The 18,377-nt window shown below is 38.2% G+C and overlaps 1 protein-coding gene across 1 annotated transcript in view; it reads right to left on the bottom strand.

The window, feature by feature from the left end:
- Positions 1 to 531: 531 nt before the first annotated feature.
- Positions 532 to 18,377, bottom strand: part of impg1b (interphotoreceptor matrix proteoglycan 1b) — a 34,344-nt gene continuing 16,498 nt past the window's right edge. Inside the window, exons 4-14 of the mRNA XM_037695338.1 lie at positions 17,716 to 17,882; positions 17,587 to 17,615; positions 16,569 to 16,603; positions 16,436 to 16,476; positions 16,215 to 16,361; positions 15,712 to 15,770; positions 14,886 to 15,088; positions 13,955 to 14,275; positions 11,520 to 12,112; positions 11,096 to 11,185; positions 532 to 837 (exon numbers count right to left, since the gene is read on the bottom strand). Of these exons, the coding sequence (XP_037551266.1) occupies positions 532 to 837; positions 11,096 to 11,185; positions 11,520 to 12,112; positions 13,955 to 14,275; positions 14,886 to 15,088; positions 15,712 to 15,770; positions 16,215 to 16,361; positions 16,436 to 16,476; positions 16,569 to 16,603; positions 17,587 to 17,615; positions 17,716 to 17,882 (1,991 nt within the window). The remainder of the gene's footprint in view (positions 838 to 11,095; positions 11,186 to 11,519; positions 12,113 to 13,954; positions 14,276 to 14,885; positions 15,089 to 15,711; positions 15,771 to 16,214; positions 16,362 to 16,435; positions 16,477 to 16,568; positions 16,604 to 17,586; positions 17,616 to 17,715; positions 17,883 to 18,377) is intronic.

Here is an 18,377-nt window from a genome sequence, read left to right as displayed (position 1 = left end):
CGGGGAGTTGAGGGGGCAGAGGGTGAGCCTTGGAGGCCATCTTATCTAAATGTTTGTGGGATTCAGTTTGGTTTGGTGGGCTCCTCGGACTGAAGAAGTCCTTCGGATGAAGAATGAAACATCTCAGCAACAAAATAAACCATCCAGATGACCTGACTGAATATCCTTTTGCTATATTTGACTTATACGACCTATACAGTATTTACTGTTTTGCTAGTTTTAACTTTTAACTATCCTTTTACTACTTCTAGCTATTAGATTATCTTTTGATACTTTAAATTAGCTTGTAGGTTTTGGCAACAAAACAAACAAATATATATATATATATATATATATATATATATATATATATATATATATACACATATATATGTGTGTGTGTGTGTGCTCCTTTTAGATTTTAGCTTTAACAACTCAACTTTAACTTCTTCTTTAGTAAACTTTAGCAGTGTGTTAGCATTAAACAGCACTTTATCAGAAAATACAGTTTCTCTAGTTAAACATGTCTTTACAGTAGAGGACCAGGAGAGTTCAGAGGGCTGATTTCTGAGGTGTTCGTTTTAAATAAAGTGTCAGTTTAAAAGTAGGACAAAGCAGCATTAGCAGGGACACCTCACCTGGCTCGACCTCCAAAGACCGACTGTCAATCTCGATGTCGAGGCGTGCAGCTGCTGCATTGCAGAAATCCTCCAGGACACAGTGCACAGCTTCTGTGACATTATAAGGAACGGGTTTGTCCAGTTTCATCCTGCTGTTCACCACAACACTCCCATTCCTGAAGTTAAGAATCTCCAGCTGCTTGAATCCAGTCAGATTTGACTGTAAATATGGCAAGAGCTGCATGGAAAGAGAGGAAAAGCAGAATGTCACTTTCCTAAACCTTAGGGTACTTAGAAATCTGTTTACAGCAGGAGAGTGGAGTTTAGTATTTATTAGTGTTCGATGATCCATGAGTTGATGAAAAAAACTAGATTTGTGTCAGTGTTAGGTGTCAGGATGTGAGTCGACCTGGGTGGGAATAAACAAACAAAAACTATCATCCCAACATTTTTAGCTTCATTAATGACAGAGCAGATGTCATTTCACTGCTGATTTGTATTATTTAGATCACATAAACAAGTGACGCTATGAACAGTTTATAATTAAATTTGGGAGCAAGCGTGACATCTTGCCACTTCTATGGGAGCCATGTAATAAAATGCAAAATAAAATCTTAATTCCAAAATAAAACCTACTACAAAATTTTGGTAAAAGCTCGACTGTGTATGCTTTATGTAAGATAGATACGCCTATGTTTATTTTTAATCATCTAGTTCCCAATTAAACAAATAAAAGCTCAGATGAACAACATACTAAGGTTTTTAACTCTGTATTATTCTTTAACAATTAAAGGCAATTTATTACAGCTTCAAGTATATGGGGTGCCTTTTGTAAAGAGACAGTCAAAAATTAATAGAAATATTTTGATTCATTTAGCCTTTCATAAGAAAAAAATAGGGTTGTTTTTCAAAATCATATTTTCACCACGCTATTCATACATTTGTAAATATCAAAGTTCCAAACTAAATATTTAATTTACAAGCTAAATATTTAGTTTACAAGTTAAATACTTAACTTGGAAGATGAATATTTAGTTAGCAAGCTAAATATTTAGCTCCACTAAATAGTGGAGCTAAATATTTAGTTTAAAAACTAAATGTTTATGTCCAAGCTAAATGTTTAATTTACAAACTAACCATTTAATTTCTAAGCTAAACATTTACTTACTAAACTAAATATTTAATTAGCTAACTAAATATATAGGACAAACCTAAATATTTATTTTCTAAACTAAACATTTAATTTCCAACATAAATCTTTAATTTGCTAACTAAATGTTTAGTTTGGACCTAAATATATATCTTGCTAGCTAAATATTTAGCTTGCCAGCTAAATATGTAACTTGCACGTTAGATATTTAGCTCAAATCTAAATACTTAGCTAATATGCAAACTCCTTGCCGAAAACCGGAAGTGGACTATCTAAATAAAAGCTGAACCTTTAAATATACACCTCTTGCCAAACTGCCAAAAAACACCAGTAGAAGAAAAAAAAGAAAAGTTGCAACTGGCCAAACTGAATCACTTCAGTTTTCTCGTTATGTGCCACTTTTTATCTAAAATACTAAAATTTCTAAAAATCTTCTTCTACTTCTGGTGTTTATTGACGATTTGGCAAGAGGTGTATATAGAGAGGTTTGGCTTTTATTTTGATAGTCTGTTTCTGCTTTTTGGCAAGGAATTTGCATATTAGCTAACTATTTAAGTTTGAGCTAAATATTTAACTTGGAAGTTAAATATTTAGGTCCGAACTAAATATTTAGTTAGTAAATTAAATATTTAGTTTAAGAATTAAATGTTTAGCTTAGAAAATAAAAAAATTAGTTTGGAATAGTTTTGAAAATAATTATTTAGTTTGATTACTAAATAGTTAATTTACACATAAATATCTAGTTTACTAATTAAATATTTAACTTGCAATTTAAATTTTTATTTTGTAAATTAAACATTTATCTTGGACATAAACATTTAGTTGGTAAACTAAATATTTAGTGTGGAGCTAAATATTTAGCTTGCTAACTAAATATTTATCTTGCAAGTTAATATTTAGTTTGTAAACTAAATGTTTAGCTTGTAAATTAAATATTTAGTTTGGAACTATCACATTTACAAATGTATGAATAATTTGGTGAAAATGTGACTTTGAAATAAAACTTTTTTCTCTTATTAAAGACTAAATAAACCAAAATATTGCTGTTAATTTTTGACTGTGTAACTTTACAAACGACACCCCATCCAAGGATGTGTTGATGATGACTCGCCAAATTTCAGCTCAATATCTGTAAAACTGACTGAGTTGGAGTCATTTTTATGTTTTTAAGGTCATCCATCTGGAATTGGGTTGACCCCTCATCAGTTGAAGATGTAGACCCAATGATTACTTTCTGAGTTCAAGTCATCGTCCAGTGGTGCATGAGATATTCACACACACACATGCAGAGACACCAGCAAAACATTATCGCCTCTTGCCTTTAGCAGCAATCAGGCAATAAAAACCAGGCAAAGTGCAGAGGCAGCAGGTGGAAAACGGCGCTCGGACCATCACTCAGTTGCTAGGAGTCATTTTAAGCAGCAGTAGATTAAAGAAACGATCAGAGCAAGCTACAAAATCAATTTCCCACATTTATTTTTCCACATATCGCCCGCCACCGAAGGCAAAACGGGAGATAACGTGTTTGCCTCTGCGTGTGTGTTATTGACACGCATACACTTACAATAGTTTTTATGTACTGCTTCAATAGGACTCAGTTTTCATCTTATAAAACATGGTCTGGGCCAGATTATTTTTTAATTACATCCTTAAATGTGAAACCCTGAAGTTAAAAGAGGATGTAATTACTTTTTATCCCATCCGTGCAAGTCATGCATGAAATTTGGCAACTCCTAAGAAGCCTAAGTCTTACGTTGGGCTGCAGGGAAACCAATATACACTTTGCTCCATCTAATATAGTTATTATTCATTACCTGTAACTTAAATGCTTCTGGTGGGGTAAACCGGATTTGATGTTGACGTGACGTTACTTTATAAATGCATTAAATAACAACCCAAAGCATTCACGAGTTAACCATTCAGAGCTAACGGCACGAGAGGCGAACGTCAAAGCAGAAGGCGGTGAGAGGGCGAGATTACGATACCTTAGCAGGTCTGACTGTAGTGAGGGAGATAAGAGGCCTTAAGGAGCTCTGCTCTGATCGGGTTATCTCACCTATCTCTGACAGTCCCATCAGAGAGGGACTGTTCCACATAACTGGTAGCATCTCATAGAAAAGCTACTTACATTGTTCAATTTCTAGAACAACCTGCAGCATAACTGCACGCACTGTTTCACGTGAGCACCTCCAAGCAGTCAAACGACAAATCGCATCCAATTCGGCTCGGTGAAACAAAAGACGCCGTATTTCTCTGTTGTCCACAAGACACCACCATATTCCACAGACAGCAAGGCACAAACACAGCCAGAGCTTCACACACAAAGTTACACATGTATCTACTGGTTCTTCTTGTTTCAACGATAAAAACAAGTCAAATATCCCCTTGTTGAAGTCACTGAAAAAAAATCACAAGAAGCATTTTGTTGCCATAAAACCGTTTTTCTGATTTACTGTAGCAAATAAACTCATTCCAAACTCCATGTCCAGTTTTATTGGTTGCTTCACAAACCAGTAGGTACAGGAGTAAGTGAGGCAAAACACGGGAGCACTGCACGTCATAATGGGTGAATAATACACATAGTTATACATATTTATATATACACTTTCACAAATGGGCTCCAACAGCCAGCAAATCATTTCACTATGTCCGTTTAAATGGGCTGCCTAATGTGCAAAAGTTATTGAACATTTTCTCGAGACTGTCTGTGCTGTTTCCATTGATTTATAAACTATAGACTGGATGAGTTCAGCAGAAATAACTGGGCCCATTTAAAGGAAGATATGTGATAGCACTAAATGGTTTAAAAAGGACTACTATAGATGCTAAATACTTACCAGTTCAACCCTCTGATCACTTTAGTTTTGCCGGGGAGCTAAACGGATCAGTTAACAAGCACAAGCCATGGTTTGGGCAACCACAAAAAATTGGAGATGGAGTATTTTTTAGCAACGAGTTTTTTTTTTTTTGTGTGTGTTTTTATGCTTCTCTGTATGTATTCCTTTATGCAGTACCTGATGCTATGCAGACATTGTTTTTTTAAGCTGTACAAATTCAGAATATGTTCAGTTCATAACGTGAGATGCACATTATGACATGAAAGTGAGGATTTAATAAAAAAAATACCAAAACAATGCACGTCTTCCATTCATTTTCAACCCAGAACACTAACAAAACCAGGTTAACCTTCAGCATCTCTTCCTCTTGGCCTTGCAGCACCCACATAATCCAGTTTGCATCAATTCATGTGCTCATTTCCAGGACGAGGACTTTACGTAACGCCGAACGCAAAACACTTGTGAGCAAAGCTGAACATAAAAACCCACCATCGACCTGGTTGCAAACTTTGACAGAAAAACAAAAGGATGTCAAGTGACGCTTCTCTCCTTGATGCACGCTCTTTAAAGTTTAGATTTTCCTCACCGCAATGAGGGCTGGAGAAACAAAAAAACTGTGTTTGCTCCTTTAAGAGCAAACAAATGAACTTTTTAGAAGGTATTTGAGGAACAAAGCACGTTCCAAAACCACAAAGATGTTGATCATTTTTATTCCATCCATCCATCCATCCATCCATTATCTTTACCCGTTTATTCCATTTTGGGTCACGGGGGTCACTGGTGCCCATGTCCAGCAATCACTGTGCGAGGGGCGGGGTACACCCTGGACAGGTCGCAAGTCCATCACAGGGCCACATAGAAACAAACGAGACAAACAACCATTCACTCTCTCACTCACACCTAGGGACAATTTAGAGTTACCAATCAGCCTAACATGCATGTTTTTGGACTGTGGGAGGAAACCGGAGTACCCGGAGAAAACCCACGGATGCACGGAGAGAACATGCAAACTCCACCCAGAAAGGCCCCTGGACCGGGGTTTGAACCAAGGACCTGCTCACTGAGAGGCAGCAGCTCTACCAGTTGCGCCACCGTGCTGCCCCATTTTTATTCCGTTTCCCTTTATACATTCAGGCGTAGAAAACATTAGTAAAGCAGTGAGAACTGCAACATGCGTGCAGATTTGCACATAAACTTGTCTGACTTCACAGTAAGAAGATTGAAACCATTATTAGCCTGATGTGTGCGGAGCGGTAGCTGCCTAGAATTACTCAAAGCTTCTTACCTCAAGTCACACACCAATGACTAAGGTTGACAAAGCTGCGGTGATTCAAGCACTTTAACTTGCACAAACCAACACAGTTTTAGCAACAAAATACAGAAAGCTGAAGGACGTTCCAAACATATTTACCAATTTTATGCTACATTTAATCCGTTCATTTATTTGTTCTATCTGCAGGGTTTTTTAAGGCGTGCAAAAGTTGTAATGTGGCAACAGATGTTGCTAAGGGCCCCAAACTGCATACAACATTTTTTATTATTTTTTTATACACAAACTTGCAGCGCTACACGTCATACTGGTCACTTTATGGAACAAAGCAACTTGAGCTAGCAGAGAAGCTGACGAGAATCAAACTATTTGGTGTAAATGACAAACGCTAAAGGAGTAGTTATAATTGTTGTAATTGGAAAGAAAATGCTTATTTGCTTTCTTGCTGTGCTTCAACAGATTCATGTTAGCCTGTCACAACAATAGAAATATGGTGGGGAAAGTCAGCTACGACGGTACGATGGAGCTTCAGGGCCACGCTAAGAAAAAAAACATTACGAACAAAAACGCAGTCTTACAACTGCGGTAAAATGATGAATGATGAACTGAAGCTGTATAGCATTGTTGCATTGATGGATTTAGTCGTGACATAATGTGGATAGAGGCATATTTCACAAACAGTGACCCAAAAGTGATCGTGGACAACTTCATAAACACAGTGACTCGCATTGGAGGCCGTCCACAGCATAGACATACCGTATTTTCCACCGTAAACGTCGCTCCACCCTATAAGCCGCATCAGTCCAAATATGTCTAATAAAGTGGAAAAATTCATAAATATGTTGCTTCGCCGTATGTGTCGCATCTATTATACATCACCGCTGAAGTGTTGGGTTTGTTACGTGTCACCGCTGACAACCTGGAAATGTGTTTTGCCAAAAATCAATTGGTTGCCAAATGGCGGCCGCGGATGTGTGCACGAGAGGACTTTAACAGGAATTTTATAAGATTAACACTTAAAAACAATTTGTTAGCTCGACTTTATAGTAAAGGTGTGTCTTAGTCTAAATTTTGCTTAATAAATACACTTTGACGATCACATCAGCTGTATTTTCAAAAGCCGATACGCAAAAACACGAACACGCAAAGGGCGACTCGCTGTGCATTTCTTCGAAATTTAACAATGTAACCACCTAAAAGTATTATTTGTTTGCTCGACTTTATAGTAAAGGTTTGTCTCAGTTGAACTTTTACTTAATAAATGCACTTCAGTGATCAAATGAGCTGCATTACGCCCGGGCGGCGCAGCAAAATGAAGCTGATTTGACGGCTGCTGCAGGCAGACGAAGGTGGCATCTATAGCAAGCTGATTGTGTCATTAATAGCCACTTTTACCTGTTGCATGATGCAACAGCATGCCATTGTACTCGAGTGTCATCTAGCTGCTGAAAATGGTAGTGTTCAATATTTTCAATGTCAAAATGAATGAAAATGGTCATATCTCAGCCAAAAATTGAATTATAAATATGTGAAAAAATCCAGACTTATATAAAGAAACACTCACACACACACATATATATTTATGACTTATAACAATACAATATATACTGTACGTAAACACCTCATTGAATGGGCTGGCCCACTGCTACAGTACGTTGGAGCATCCGCCATATTGAATGTGTCAGATCAACTGGTCAACTAATACAAGGAAATGGACAGAAGTTCACAAAGCATCGTTCTACAAAGTGTTTTAAGTGGATACCTGTCAATTACACACACTAATATAATTGGAAAACAAACAGGCACCAAAGACAACATTTGTAACTTTTTAACGGAATTATTAAAATGTTTACTCCTTAAATATTTTCACTTTTCAACTTTCAATTTAGGTTATAGGTAAGCACTAAACCATCATACGTATTCTTTTGAGTGTTTACAACAACTAGCATGTGTAACAATATTACTGAGGTGACAAATATAGAAATATTAATATTTCACATTTAATCTGTGTCTATAATAACCATATCCTGAAATGTGATGTGGATTTTCAGAATAAAGAGAATTAACATTCGCATTTAACTGATTTTGAACCATTTTTTTAATTAATCACAGGAACATACATTCACCAATACATCTTAACAAGGGGTGTGGAGTATTAGACAGATAGATAGATAGACAGATAGATAGATAGATAGATAGATAGATAGATAGATAGATAGATAGATAGATAGATAGATAGATAGATAGATAGATAGATAGATAGATCTATGATAGATAGATAGATAGATAGATAGATAGATAGATAGATAGATAGATAGATGGATGGATGGATGGATGGATGGATGGATGGATGGATGGATAGATGGATAGATGGATAGATGGATAGATGGATAGATAGATAGATAGATAGATAGATAGATAGATAGATAGATAGATAGATAGATAGATAGATAGATAGATAGATAGATAGAAGAATGTATATGCAGTCTGTATGTGTGCAAGTTATAAATCTTGGAAAAGAACAGTCTTGTTCAGTGTTTTCCGTGTTGTCACTGTGAATGAATGAGGCATCTTCTATCTATTGCTTCACTTTTGCCACGTTCAAAATGGCGGCGACGTGGACGTACGATGCAGCGCTCAATGAGGCATCTCAATATACGTATATGTCTATGGTCCACAGCAGGTGCTAGCCAACCCAGTTTATTCTTGTAATATTATGACTTTTTTCTCATAATTTTATTTTTCTCATAATGTAATTTTTTTTCTTAGTGTAGCTGTAAAATCTCTGTCGTACTAAAGAGATTTTCTGGTCATTGAGCTCAATAACGAGTAAATCCCGTTAGTTTTCCAACATGCAGTTAAAGTGACATTGATGTTGGTAACCCAGATCTGTTTCAATGAATGTTTGCTGAAAAACCCAGTGTACTACATTTATCAGCAATATCAGTGAAAAATCATTATAAAAAAATCTAAAATAAGGAAAAAAGTTACAGACTGGTCTCAAACTCAGCTTTCTAATGAGATGGAGAACTGCAGTGGGACTAGCACCCATCTGGGTGAAAATGACCCAAGAAAAAAGTTTCAAACACATTGAAACTACACCCAAACCTAAGCAAGAAACTGATATTCAACAGTTTCAAGCGGGACATCAAGTAAGCAGTCCTAATGATGAGGCAGTCAAAAATTTAAATGCAGGTCCCCATGATGTCAGCTACTTTACTTAGCTAATTTTAGCCAAAATTAAAGAGTCAAGAAATTTAATCAAAACCAAACATAAAATATGACTTCATAACTCATAAGTCTCTCAACTGAACATTAAAGCCTCCTTTCTTTATGATACAACTTTGTTCATTTTGGTTTTCATCTAGGGTAGATCCACAGAACTAAATTTTTGTGCACCAAAGATGCACTTTTAAGCGTGACAAGCTGGCATCCTATGTTCAAACACAGCAAAGGGCTGATAAGATTGAGAGAAAAATCCCTCACTGGCGTATTCGGCATTTGCAGAAGCCGAGTCGAGCTCGATGTTGCTCAGTCATTATCGTCTCTTTCAAATGATATTCAAACTCATCTCTACTAAAAGCCTCTTGCCAGCTCATTTACTGCAATAACCACTCTATACTCCTCTGCACTGCTCTTCACTTGGAAGTCGCTTTGAATAAAAGTGCCAGTGTCATGTAGCCCATTGAGCACATACACACACAGGGTTGATGTGTGTGTTTTGCAGCGATGACAAAAACGATCACATCCTGAGAAGATACTGTCTGCAAAGGAAAATGAAGACAGCAGAGTCACAGGAGGCGTCAGATAAATACTGAAGGGTATCAATGAGCTGGATCAGGCCAGCTTCTGCTTTGCTAACCAGCTAACCAAACAAGCAAGAAAGTAAAATCTCATTTTCTTAAGCTGTTTGCAAGTTAAATCTTTGGGTGCATGATTTTTGTCTTGACCTCCTAGCATTTAAAGTAGTTACACAATCTTGTTATGGTGCATGCTTGTGACAAGGATAAAAACACATTACCATTGACCAGTGTTTGTCCTTCTCTTTCACTTTCTGTCTTAAGCTGCAGCTTTAGCCCTGAATCATGAGTTTCTCTTCTAAAAGCTGTCTGTCACTACAGGCATTAGGTTTGAAAATCCATTAAACTCCTAAAGTAAAGGGAGATCTTAGACCTGACAGGGACACTCGGTGTGAGAACCAGTTGGTCAAAGGTTTGAATGTTACAGACTTTTAGTTATATAAAAGGATTTCAGCTGTTTACCCTAAAACCTGCTTTCCTGTCTTAGAAACAAAAGCTGATTTTGGTCATAAGTTCAAACAAACCACACAAATGCATAGCGATTTAACAAAAACACATACTAAAGTCTTGTCCCCTGAAATATTTACCAAAAATGTACTACATTTACAGTGGGCCCTGAGGTGTAGATGAACAACATTTGAAAAAACGGAATTACATTAACCCAAAGCGGAAGTGGCCAAAGTGGAAGTGGCCGGAATCACATTTGGGAGAAAAAAAACGGAATTACGTTAGAAAAAAATGGAAATTATATAATTTTTGAATGAGTCCGTTTTTTCTAATGTGATTCCGTTTTTTCAAATGTGATTTCTTTTTTCAAATGCAATTCGGTTTTTTCTAATGTGATTTTGATTTTTCAAATGTGATTCCGTTTTTTCAAATGTGATTCTGTTTTTTTTCTAATGTTATTTTGATTTTGCTAATGTGGTTTTGATTTTGCTAATGTGATTCCGTTTTTTTCAAATGTGATTCCAGCCGCTTCTGCTTTGGCTTAATGTAATTCCATTTTTTGAAATCTAATTCTGTTTTTTCAAATGCAATTCTGTTTTTTCAAATGTTAATGTACACCTCAGGGCTACCATACTAAATTACACATAAGCAGCACAAATCGAGGCTATATACGCTGCACGTTAGTTGAATAGATTTGTCACAGTTTACTGCAAAACATTAAGGCAACATAACAGACAATTGTTTTTAAGCTCATCCGATTTAGAAAGACAACCATCAGGCATCAGTCTCTGTGGCAGAACAGTTCACAGCATAATGTAGGAGTGAAAGCAAAGCTGAGAAATGTTAAAATGTTAGAAATGTCTGGGAGCTTTCAGAGTTTTAAATACTGCATTTGGAAAATGTTAGTGAATAGACAGCAGGGTCGTGCTCTCTCTGAGGCGTGGTGAAGAAGTTCCAATATGGAAAAAACAATAAAAATAAACAGAAGATACCGGTATGGAGGCTAAAGTCGTCTGTCTCCTAGGCCCAGATTTCCTGGAGGCTCCAGGGTTTGGTGAGTTTCTGGACCCAGAATGCTGTGTCTACGTAAAACAGAACAATTTCACCAGAGCTTCCTCTACACTATTGACGTGGTGCTCTTTTGATATAAGAAGTCTAAATATACTGCAGAGTTAACCCTGATTAAATCAAACTTTTATAAAAAACACGAAATATATTGTTGGAAAAATACACTGTGAAGATAAGGCTGCACAATGAAGAATAAATTCAAACCTATAGGTTTTCATTTTCTCTATATGTGTCAGGTGGCTATTTCACCCAAAATATTGTCTTATGACAATTTTTAGGTTACAACAGGAAGTATGAGACTAAAGCGTGGAGAATAATAATATCCAAGACGAACGCTTGTGTACCTACCAGCTCAAGAAAGGTATTCTCCAGTGACTTATACTCAGGTGAGCTCTTGTTGAACAGGTCATCAGAAAACATCATGTTAGTGACCCTCAAGCTAAAGAAAACCACCAACTCTTTGCTCCTGTCCACTGCTGCCATCATCGGTGTGCTGGCTTGTCTCATGGAAGGTGTGGCTGTGGATTCGTACGGGCGTTCATCAGACTCCGAGGCAAATCCGCTACCACTCTCCTCCTCCAGTGACTCTGTTACCTTCGCCTCTGTCTCGCTCTGACTTGATATGGCTTCCAGTGCTGTGAGAGGGGTCCTTCCACTAAACCCTCCACTCAGATCATATCCATCTTCAGAGAGTTCATCTATGTCCAAAGGGGATGGTAGAGGCTCCATGCCTGCTTCCGGTTCACAGCCCTGAATCGGGTCTCCAGCAGGTGAAGGAGTGGAAACTGTGGTGTCCGTGACTGTGGGAGATGTAGATTCCAAGGGGTTGAAGTTATCTTCAGTGGTTACATCAGTGGCCACTTCATCAGAGTGGGAGCCTGGTGTTACAACACTGAGATCTTCTGGATGGTCGTCACTGTCTGCATTTGCCATTTCAGGCTCTTGGAAAGCAAAAAAGAACATAATAAAATTATATTTGGAAGAAGGAAAAAGGTACAGAGGTTTAGTTATGCTCACGCAGGTCTGCAATGTAAGCTTGTAGTCTCTGGATGTATCAAGACCAGGGAAAAGTTGTACATGGTTTTCCATTAAGTAGGTTTGTGTAAAATGTCGTGAGGGCCTGTATAAAACACACAAAACCACAGAAGTGGTTCTGACCTCCTATCTATACACCTTCAACTATCTTTGAAAATTAGAATGTTAGTCCATAGGAGGAAGGACCCACTGGAAAAGTCAGGATGTTTTGGTTTGTCATACCCATGTGAAGAACAGTTTTTGTGTTAAAACCAGTTTTTTTTTTTTGTTAAAATGAAAATTAGATCATGACTTATGCTGTGGTTTGCTTGTGAATATAAGTGCAGTTTTGTTTAATTTCAAATATGCAGCTACAGCACAAGAAAGTACTATAATAAAAAGTCCAAATAAAATAAGAAGTGTAAGTGTGAGACTATAGAGTCTAGATGTAACTGGTTTAACTTTGAAGCAGAGAAACAGCATCCAATCTCAAAAAATGCAACAATTTATTGCTTTCAAAGACGCTACAAACTGCTAATATTTTCTGGGAATGCAATATTGTTTAGAGCGGTGTGGATATGTTTAATATGAAATACTTTATCCTTGAGGTGGTACCCGAAAACCTTATGCTACAACGTTTTAAAATATGGCATCATCTGGTGTGTTTGTGCAACAACAACAAGACTGGTGCATATTTAATGTTTTTATTAGCTGTGATAGAAATGATAATAATAAAAAAACGGACATATGTGTGGTTTATTGCACCTTAGGGACTTTGTTAGGGTTACAAATTTAAATGTAAATATGACTCAGTCTGAAATACCTATGCATTTGTGTCCATCGGTAAAATTGTTTTTCTTGACAATATTTACCATAATTGGTATGGCTCTTACAAAAAGTGTCAAATTAATGTGTTTGTTTTATTGCACAGTATTTAAAACCATCACATTTCATACGTTTTGTATAAAGCTAATCAAACTTGGTGCATGTTCTGTGAAGCACACAGCATTTTCCAACTAAACATTTCTTGCATTTGTAACTACATATAAAAACTTTGCAGATGGGCTGTAAGGTATTTGACATACATTTGCCAACCACCCCCCCCCCCGCAGCCTCCAGTGGCAGCACTTGAGCTAAAGTTAGTCAGCCCAGCATGGGTTTTGTAATAAATCTGAACGCATCAGGTGTGCAAGATGAGACCACGTCTAATTGTGCTTCCACTTCTATCTCCTGAGCAAGATGAGTTTTCCTTCTGCACGCTGTAACTAGACCTGATTCTTCATAGTTAATATAGACTGACTTTCATGGGACACTTGCTGCAGTGTAAATCAAGTTGCACTCAGAGCATGGGCCAACAATAAAAAGGATGGGGAATCGTTATTGAAATCGATCAGTTATAATCATTTACAATATAATTTTAAATGACACCACTTCCTAAGACCCATGCAGTCTTTGAAGTATTCAAGCTTCTCAGTATTTGTTGTTTTTGTGCCTAATTCAGGACTTCCTTTTTTTGAATTGGCGTTCTTCCTGCAGCTCAGGTCTGCAGCTCCTCCTCCAACCACCGCCCCACCATTAACACAATTGAGCTACAGGAACCGAAGTGTGGTTCAGGTTCTCATTTCCAAACGTCCCCCCTCCTATCCATCAATACCTCTAAATGGAGTCCACACCGCAGTCTAATGTTTGATTAATCAATAAAGCTTTAAATTTTTAAACTTGGCTCTCCTTGATATCCCATCTCAGCTGCTCCTTAGACGCAGCCTCACCTTCGCCGATGTGTTCAGTAATCTCCTCCATCCCTGCCTCCTCTTCCGTCTTGGTTTCCGCTGTTTTTGTGGACTCATCTTCTGTAGCGGCCATTAAAGGAGTCTCAGCAGGTGCGGCCTCGGTGAGGATGTTGGGGTTTAAAGGCACAAAGGTGTGCGTTTCTGGTTTGGCAGTAAATGGAGCTTCAAGCCAGTTTTTGATCACCGCCACGGTGGGGAATAAACGTTGGGTGGGAGTGCTGACATCGTCCGGTTCATTCTCTGCTGCGGCCTCCTCAATGGGGTTCATTTCAAGCTTTGCCACTGGATAAACTGTAGTTACTGCAAAGAAAAATGGGTTAAATGTTGCCATTTTATCATCAACCTGCAGATATATTTGGTTTATTGTAGGGATGTACGATATTGGATTTTTGGCTGATATTTGATTTGCCAATATATTAAAACGTATTTGGCCGATAGCTGATACCAATACCAATGTTTTTTTCACCTACACCTACTTACAGAGACTACACAGCTTTCTCTGCTGTGGAATTAAAATACTACATTATTCTGCATGGTCTTTGTCAATTTGACCTGCTACCAAATGCAGATTCCAAAAAGGCTGAAAATGATGAAACACTTCAACTTGGATTATGTTTAATGTCAAATTTATTCATGACATCTACTCTCTCTAACACAATGACAACACTCGAACAGTGAAAATTTGTAAATTGTCACAAATCTCAATGGCGCGCGTAATGTCATAGCGTTATGCTGGTGCTGCAGGCATCCTTGTCACTGGGTTGCCGTACTAAAACAGCACCTTTCGTATCGATGAGTTATTTTGATGGAATGGCCGATGTTTGATATTTAACTTTATTGCTAATATTGGCTGATACCGATACCATGCCGATCATATCAAGCATCCCTCATTTACTGTGATTCTGCTCACCAGTCTCGAAGCTGAGTGTCTGTATGTCCATCAGGAGGGTTGGCTCTTGTTTTAAGGCCGTCACAATGATGTGCTTGAGTTTTGGAGCATTTGCATCCTGGTTCGTTTCTGAGTCCGCCTCTTCCACCAAACCCTCAGGATCATCACCGAGCTGGGTTTCCCCGTTAAACACCACAGCACAACGCATAGACACGTCCTCAGATCTGACCAACACAACAAACCATGTCAGAAACCCTCATTACTGACTCAACGTCACACCAAAAAGAGTTTGATATGTCATGTCTTAGTCATAGTGTCTCAGAGATAATGGCTCTAAATGACATATGAGGGAAACGGACAAGATCAGCATTTATTTTTTATTTTTTTGAGGTTCTTGCTTTTTATTTTGTCAGAGTTGTCACCAGAAAGCTTGACTAAAACCATCCATCCATCATCTTTACCCACTTCTTCCTTTTCAGATCATGAGGGTCACTGGTTATATCCAGCAGTCACTGTGCGAGGGACGAGGGACACCCTGGACAGGTCTCCAGTCCATCACAGGGACACATAGAGACAAACAAGAAAACCATTCTCTCTCTCATTCACACCTAGAGACAATTTAGAATTACCAGTCAGCCTAACATGCATGTTTTTGGTATGTGGGAGGAAACTGAAGTACCCAGGGAAAACCCATGTATGCACAGAGAGAACATGCAAACTCCACTCAGAAAGGCCCTGGGCCAGGATTTGATCCAGCAACCTTCTTACTGAGGGGCAACAGCTCAACCAACTGCGCCACCGTGCAGCCCTTGACTAAAACAAACATGCTCAAACCTTTTCAACCCACCGAAATCCCAGAACACGGATTTCTTTGAACCCTGGGACTTTTTCAAAGACGTGGATCATCTATGGAGGGAAGAAAAGAGTTCAAATTAAAAAGTGAACATGAATGACATGTAAGAATTTTATTTAATTATATATCAAATCTGGGAAAAAGTATGTTATTTCCATTCCCTTCTGCAGCAGTGGTGGCAGCACTGTGGGGTTGTGTTTCAATAAAAGAAGGCTGTTAGGGTTGCTAGAGCTGAGCTTTAAACATCAAGGCTTATTTCCCACAATGCATCAAGACTCTGAACTCAAAGCTAAGACAATCAGGAGCAGATTATGGACAGAACCCAGCCAGAACTTTGACATAACTGAGCGTCCCTGTAGAGACCTGTAAATGTCCTCTTCCCTTTCCATATGAAAGATCTTGAGGAAAGCAGCAGCGTTAAGAGGAATGACCTAACTCTGGATTGGTGTTTGCAGAGTAAAGGAACGCTCCCGTGTGCTGCAGGAGTAGAGTCTCACTTTGTCTTTGAGCTCTTCGGTGATGTGGTTGTACTGCGGCGCCGCGGGGTCGCTGAGCAGCTCGCTGTACGTCGGGTCAACGATGGTGATGCTGAACTCGACAACGTACTCCTCGTAGTTTTCTTTTATCGTGTTTGGGTCTTTGATCTGACAAACAAGAAATCCATTGCAGCGGCTTTTAATCATGATTTTGGAAGGAAAAATTTAGCAACTTAGCTTACCTCGTCAGATGGAAGCAGAATCACAGGCAGGGTCCAGGCGCCTGGGGTTAAAACCACAACTAATCAGTAAAAAGTATAACAACGACCTGATAAAATCATTTAGTTCATCCGGCCAAACTAAAACAGGACTTACATTCACTGTCTGGCTTCTGAGTGGCAGATACAAAACTGAAAATGGAAGGACACTGTTAATAATGTTGCCTAATCTGTAGAAATGATGCAAAACGGTTCAGCTGGAGCATTTTAAAAACTTGAAAGATGACAATTTAGTATGATTGAATAAGTCAGAACCCTCGTGCGTAACATTCATTTTATTTTATTTATTATCTTTCTTATCTATTATTTAAACAGATCTTGTAAATGGGTCCTTGAGGCTCATTGCGGTTTATCTGTATAAATAAAGGTTGAATGAAAATAAAACTTCTATATTCACATTGGGAAAAACATTTGTTTCCTATTGAGAAGAAAATAAGAACACAAGTTAACTAATTATTTATTTATAGGCCTAGTCTTATTTAAATGGAGTCATATTTTCACCCACTTTCATGCCCAAGTTTCAGAGTAAAACCATCTGCTGAGAAGGGACGAAGCTGTCGTACATTTGTTGTGGTCAAACCTCATATTTGACATTATTTACAGTCTCACTGTAAGAAATCACAAGATGCAATAAAGAATGTGTTGATAATTCTCAGCTTCTACTACCTCAGTTTTACTTTAAAATATGTAAAACTGACCGAGTTACAGCCTGTTTGCGCAGCCATGGATTACTTTCTATGAGTTTTACTCAATTCTGTCCAGTGCTTCACGAGATATTTTGCTAATAGACAGTCACTGTTGACTCCAATAGTTAATGGCAAAATGTAAACACAGATTTTCTTCAACCAGTGAGATTGGAACGTGATAAGAATTACTCTTGGCTGATATCACAACAAATGTTATCAATATCTGCACTATTGGATGCGTTTTAGCCATTTTTGTATTTAAAGTTACGTTAAGGTGGCTCAGCAGTGGCAGTCATCTTGAGTGAGATTAACTCCAAAGGTTAATAAATAAATGCATATCCGATAATCACTTCTGAGAGTTTCAGCAATACCTGTCTGGTTCATGAGAAATGTGGCTAATGCTACAAACGAACACAACCATGCACCTACCCATCACCCTCAGCCTTCTCTGCCACTACCTGCAAAGAAAACAACATGTCAATACATGTCTTCAAATCTCATACAGCACGAGCATGTGGATGTGAATTTAAAAAGCTGCTGCGTGTTTGCATCTCTCACTCTGGCCACCATGTCCAGATGCTCCTGAGAGCTGCTGAAGTTCTGGGCCAGGTCGTCCATGCAGAGGTTCTCATGCTGACAGGTGTCAACCCAGAATCTGTACTCCTCCGGGCTTGGGACTCGATCCAAAAAGACCCAAAATGCTTCCCAGATGGCTTCCTGACAAACTAGAGATAAATTATTTAAGAAGGTAGCAGAGGTGCTTTATAATGTTTCATATAAAAGTGCATACATGATGTAAATAAGTGTGAAGAACTCGAACAACGGGATTAGAAAGGAAAGTCTCGGAGGATGCCATGAATCAGAGATTAATAATTGGCTTTTATCTCCCCACAGAGAAGATTGCAACTGCTGCATTTCACAAGAATCAGTCATTAGCATGTTGGGTCACAGCAAATATTTATTGTGAGATGATAACGGCGCAGAAACGCTTGTTTTCTAAACCTCAACCAATATACAGTACCTCACGACTCTTTATGGCCATTTGTTTTCCCTGAATATTAGAATGATGAAAGCAAATAAAACCACACGTTCCATCTGCCTCCTTGGGTGAAATAAGTGTCGCATTGTCCAATATCCTGATGCCTGTGGGAAATTTAGATTCCCTGACAAAGCCATTACTGAAGCGACGCTATTACCTCCAATACGCCAATTTAATCTGC

Source organism: Nematolebias whitei, chromosome 21 (assembly GCF_014905685.2).
Source record: "Nematolebias whitei isolate Nwh7 chromosome 21, NemWhi1, whole genome shotgun sequence".
In the NCBI taxonomy this organism is placed as follows: domain Eukaryota; kingdom Metazoa; phylum Chordata; class Actinopteri; order Cyprinodontiformes; family Rivulidae; genus Nematolebias; species Nematolebias whitei.
The sequence above is the reverse complement of the archived record's forward strand: the minus strand, read 5'-3'. Positions and strand labels throughout refer to the sequence as shown.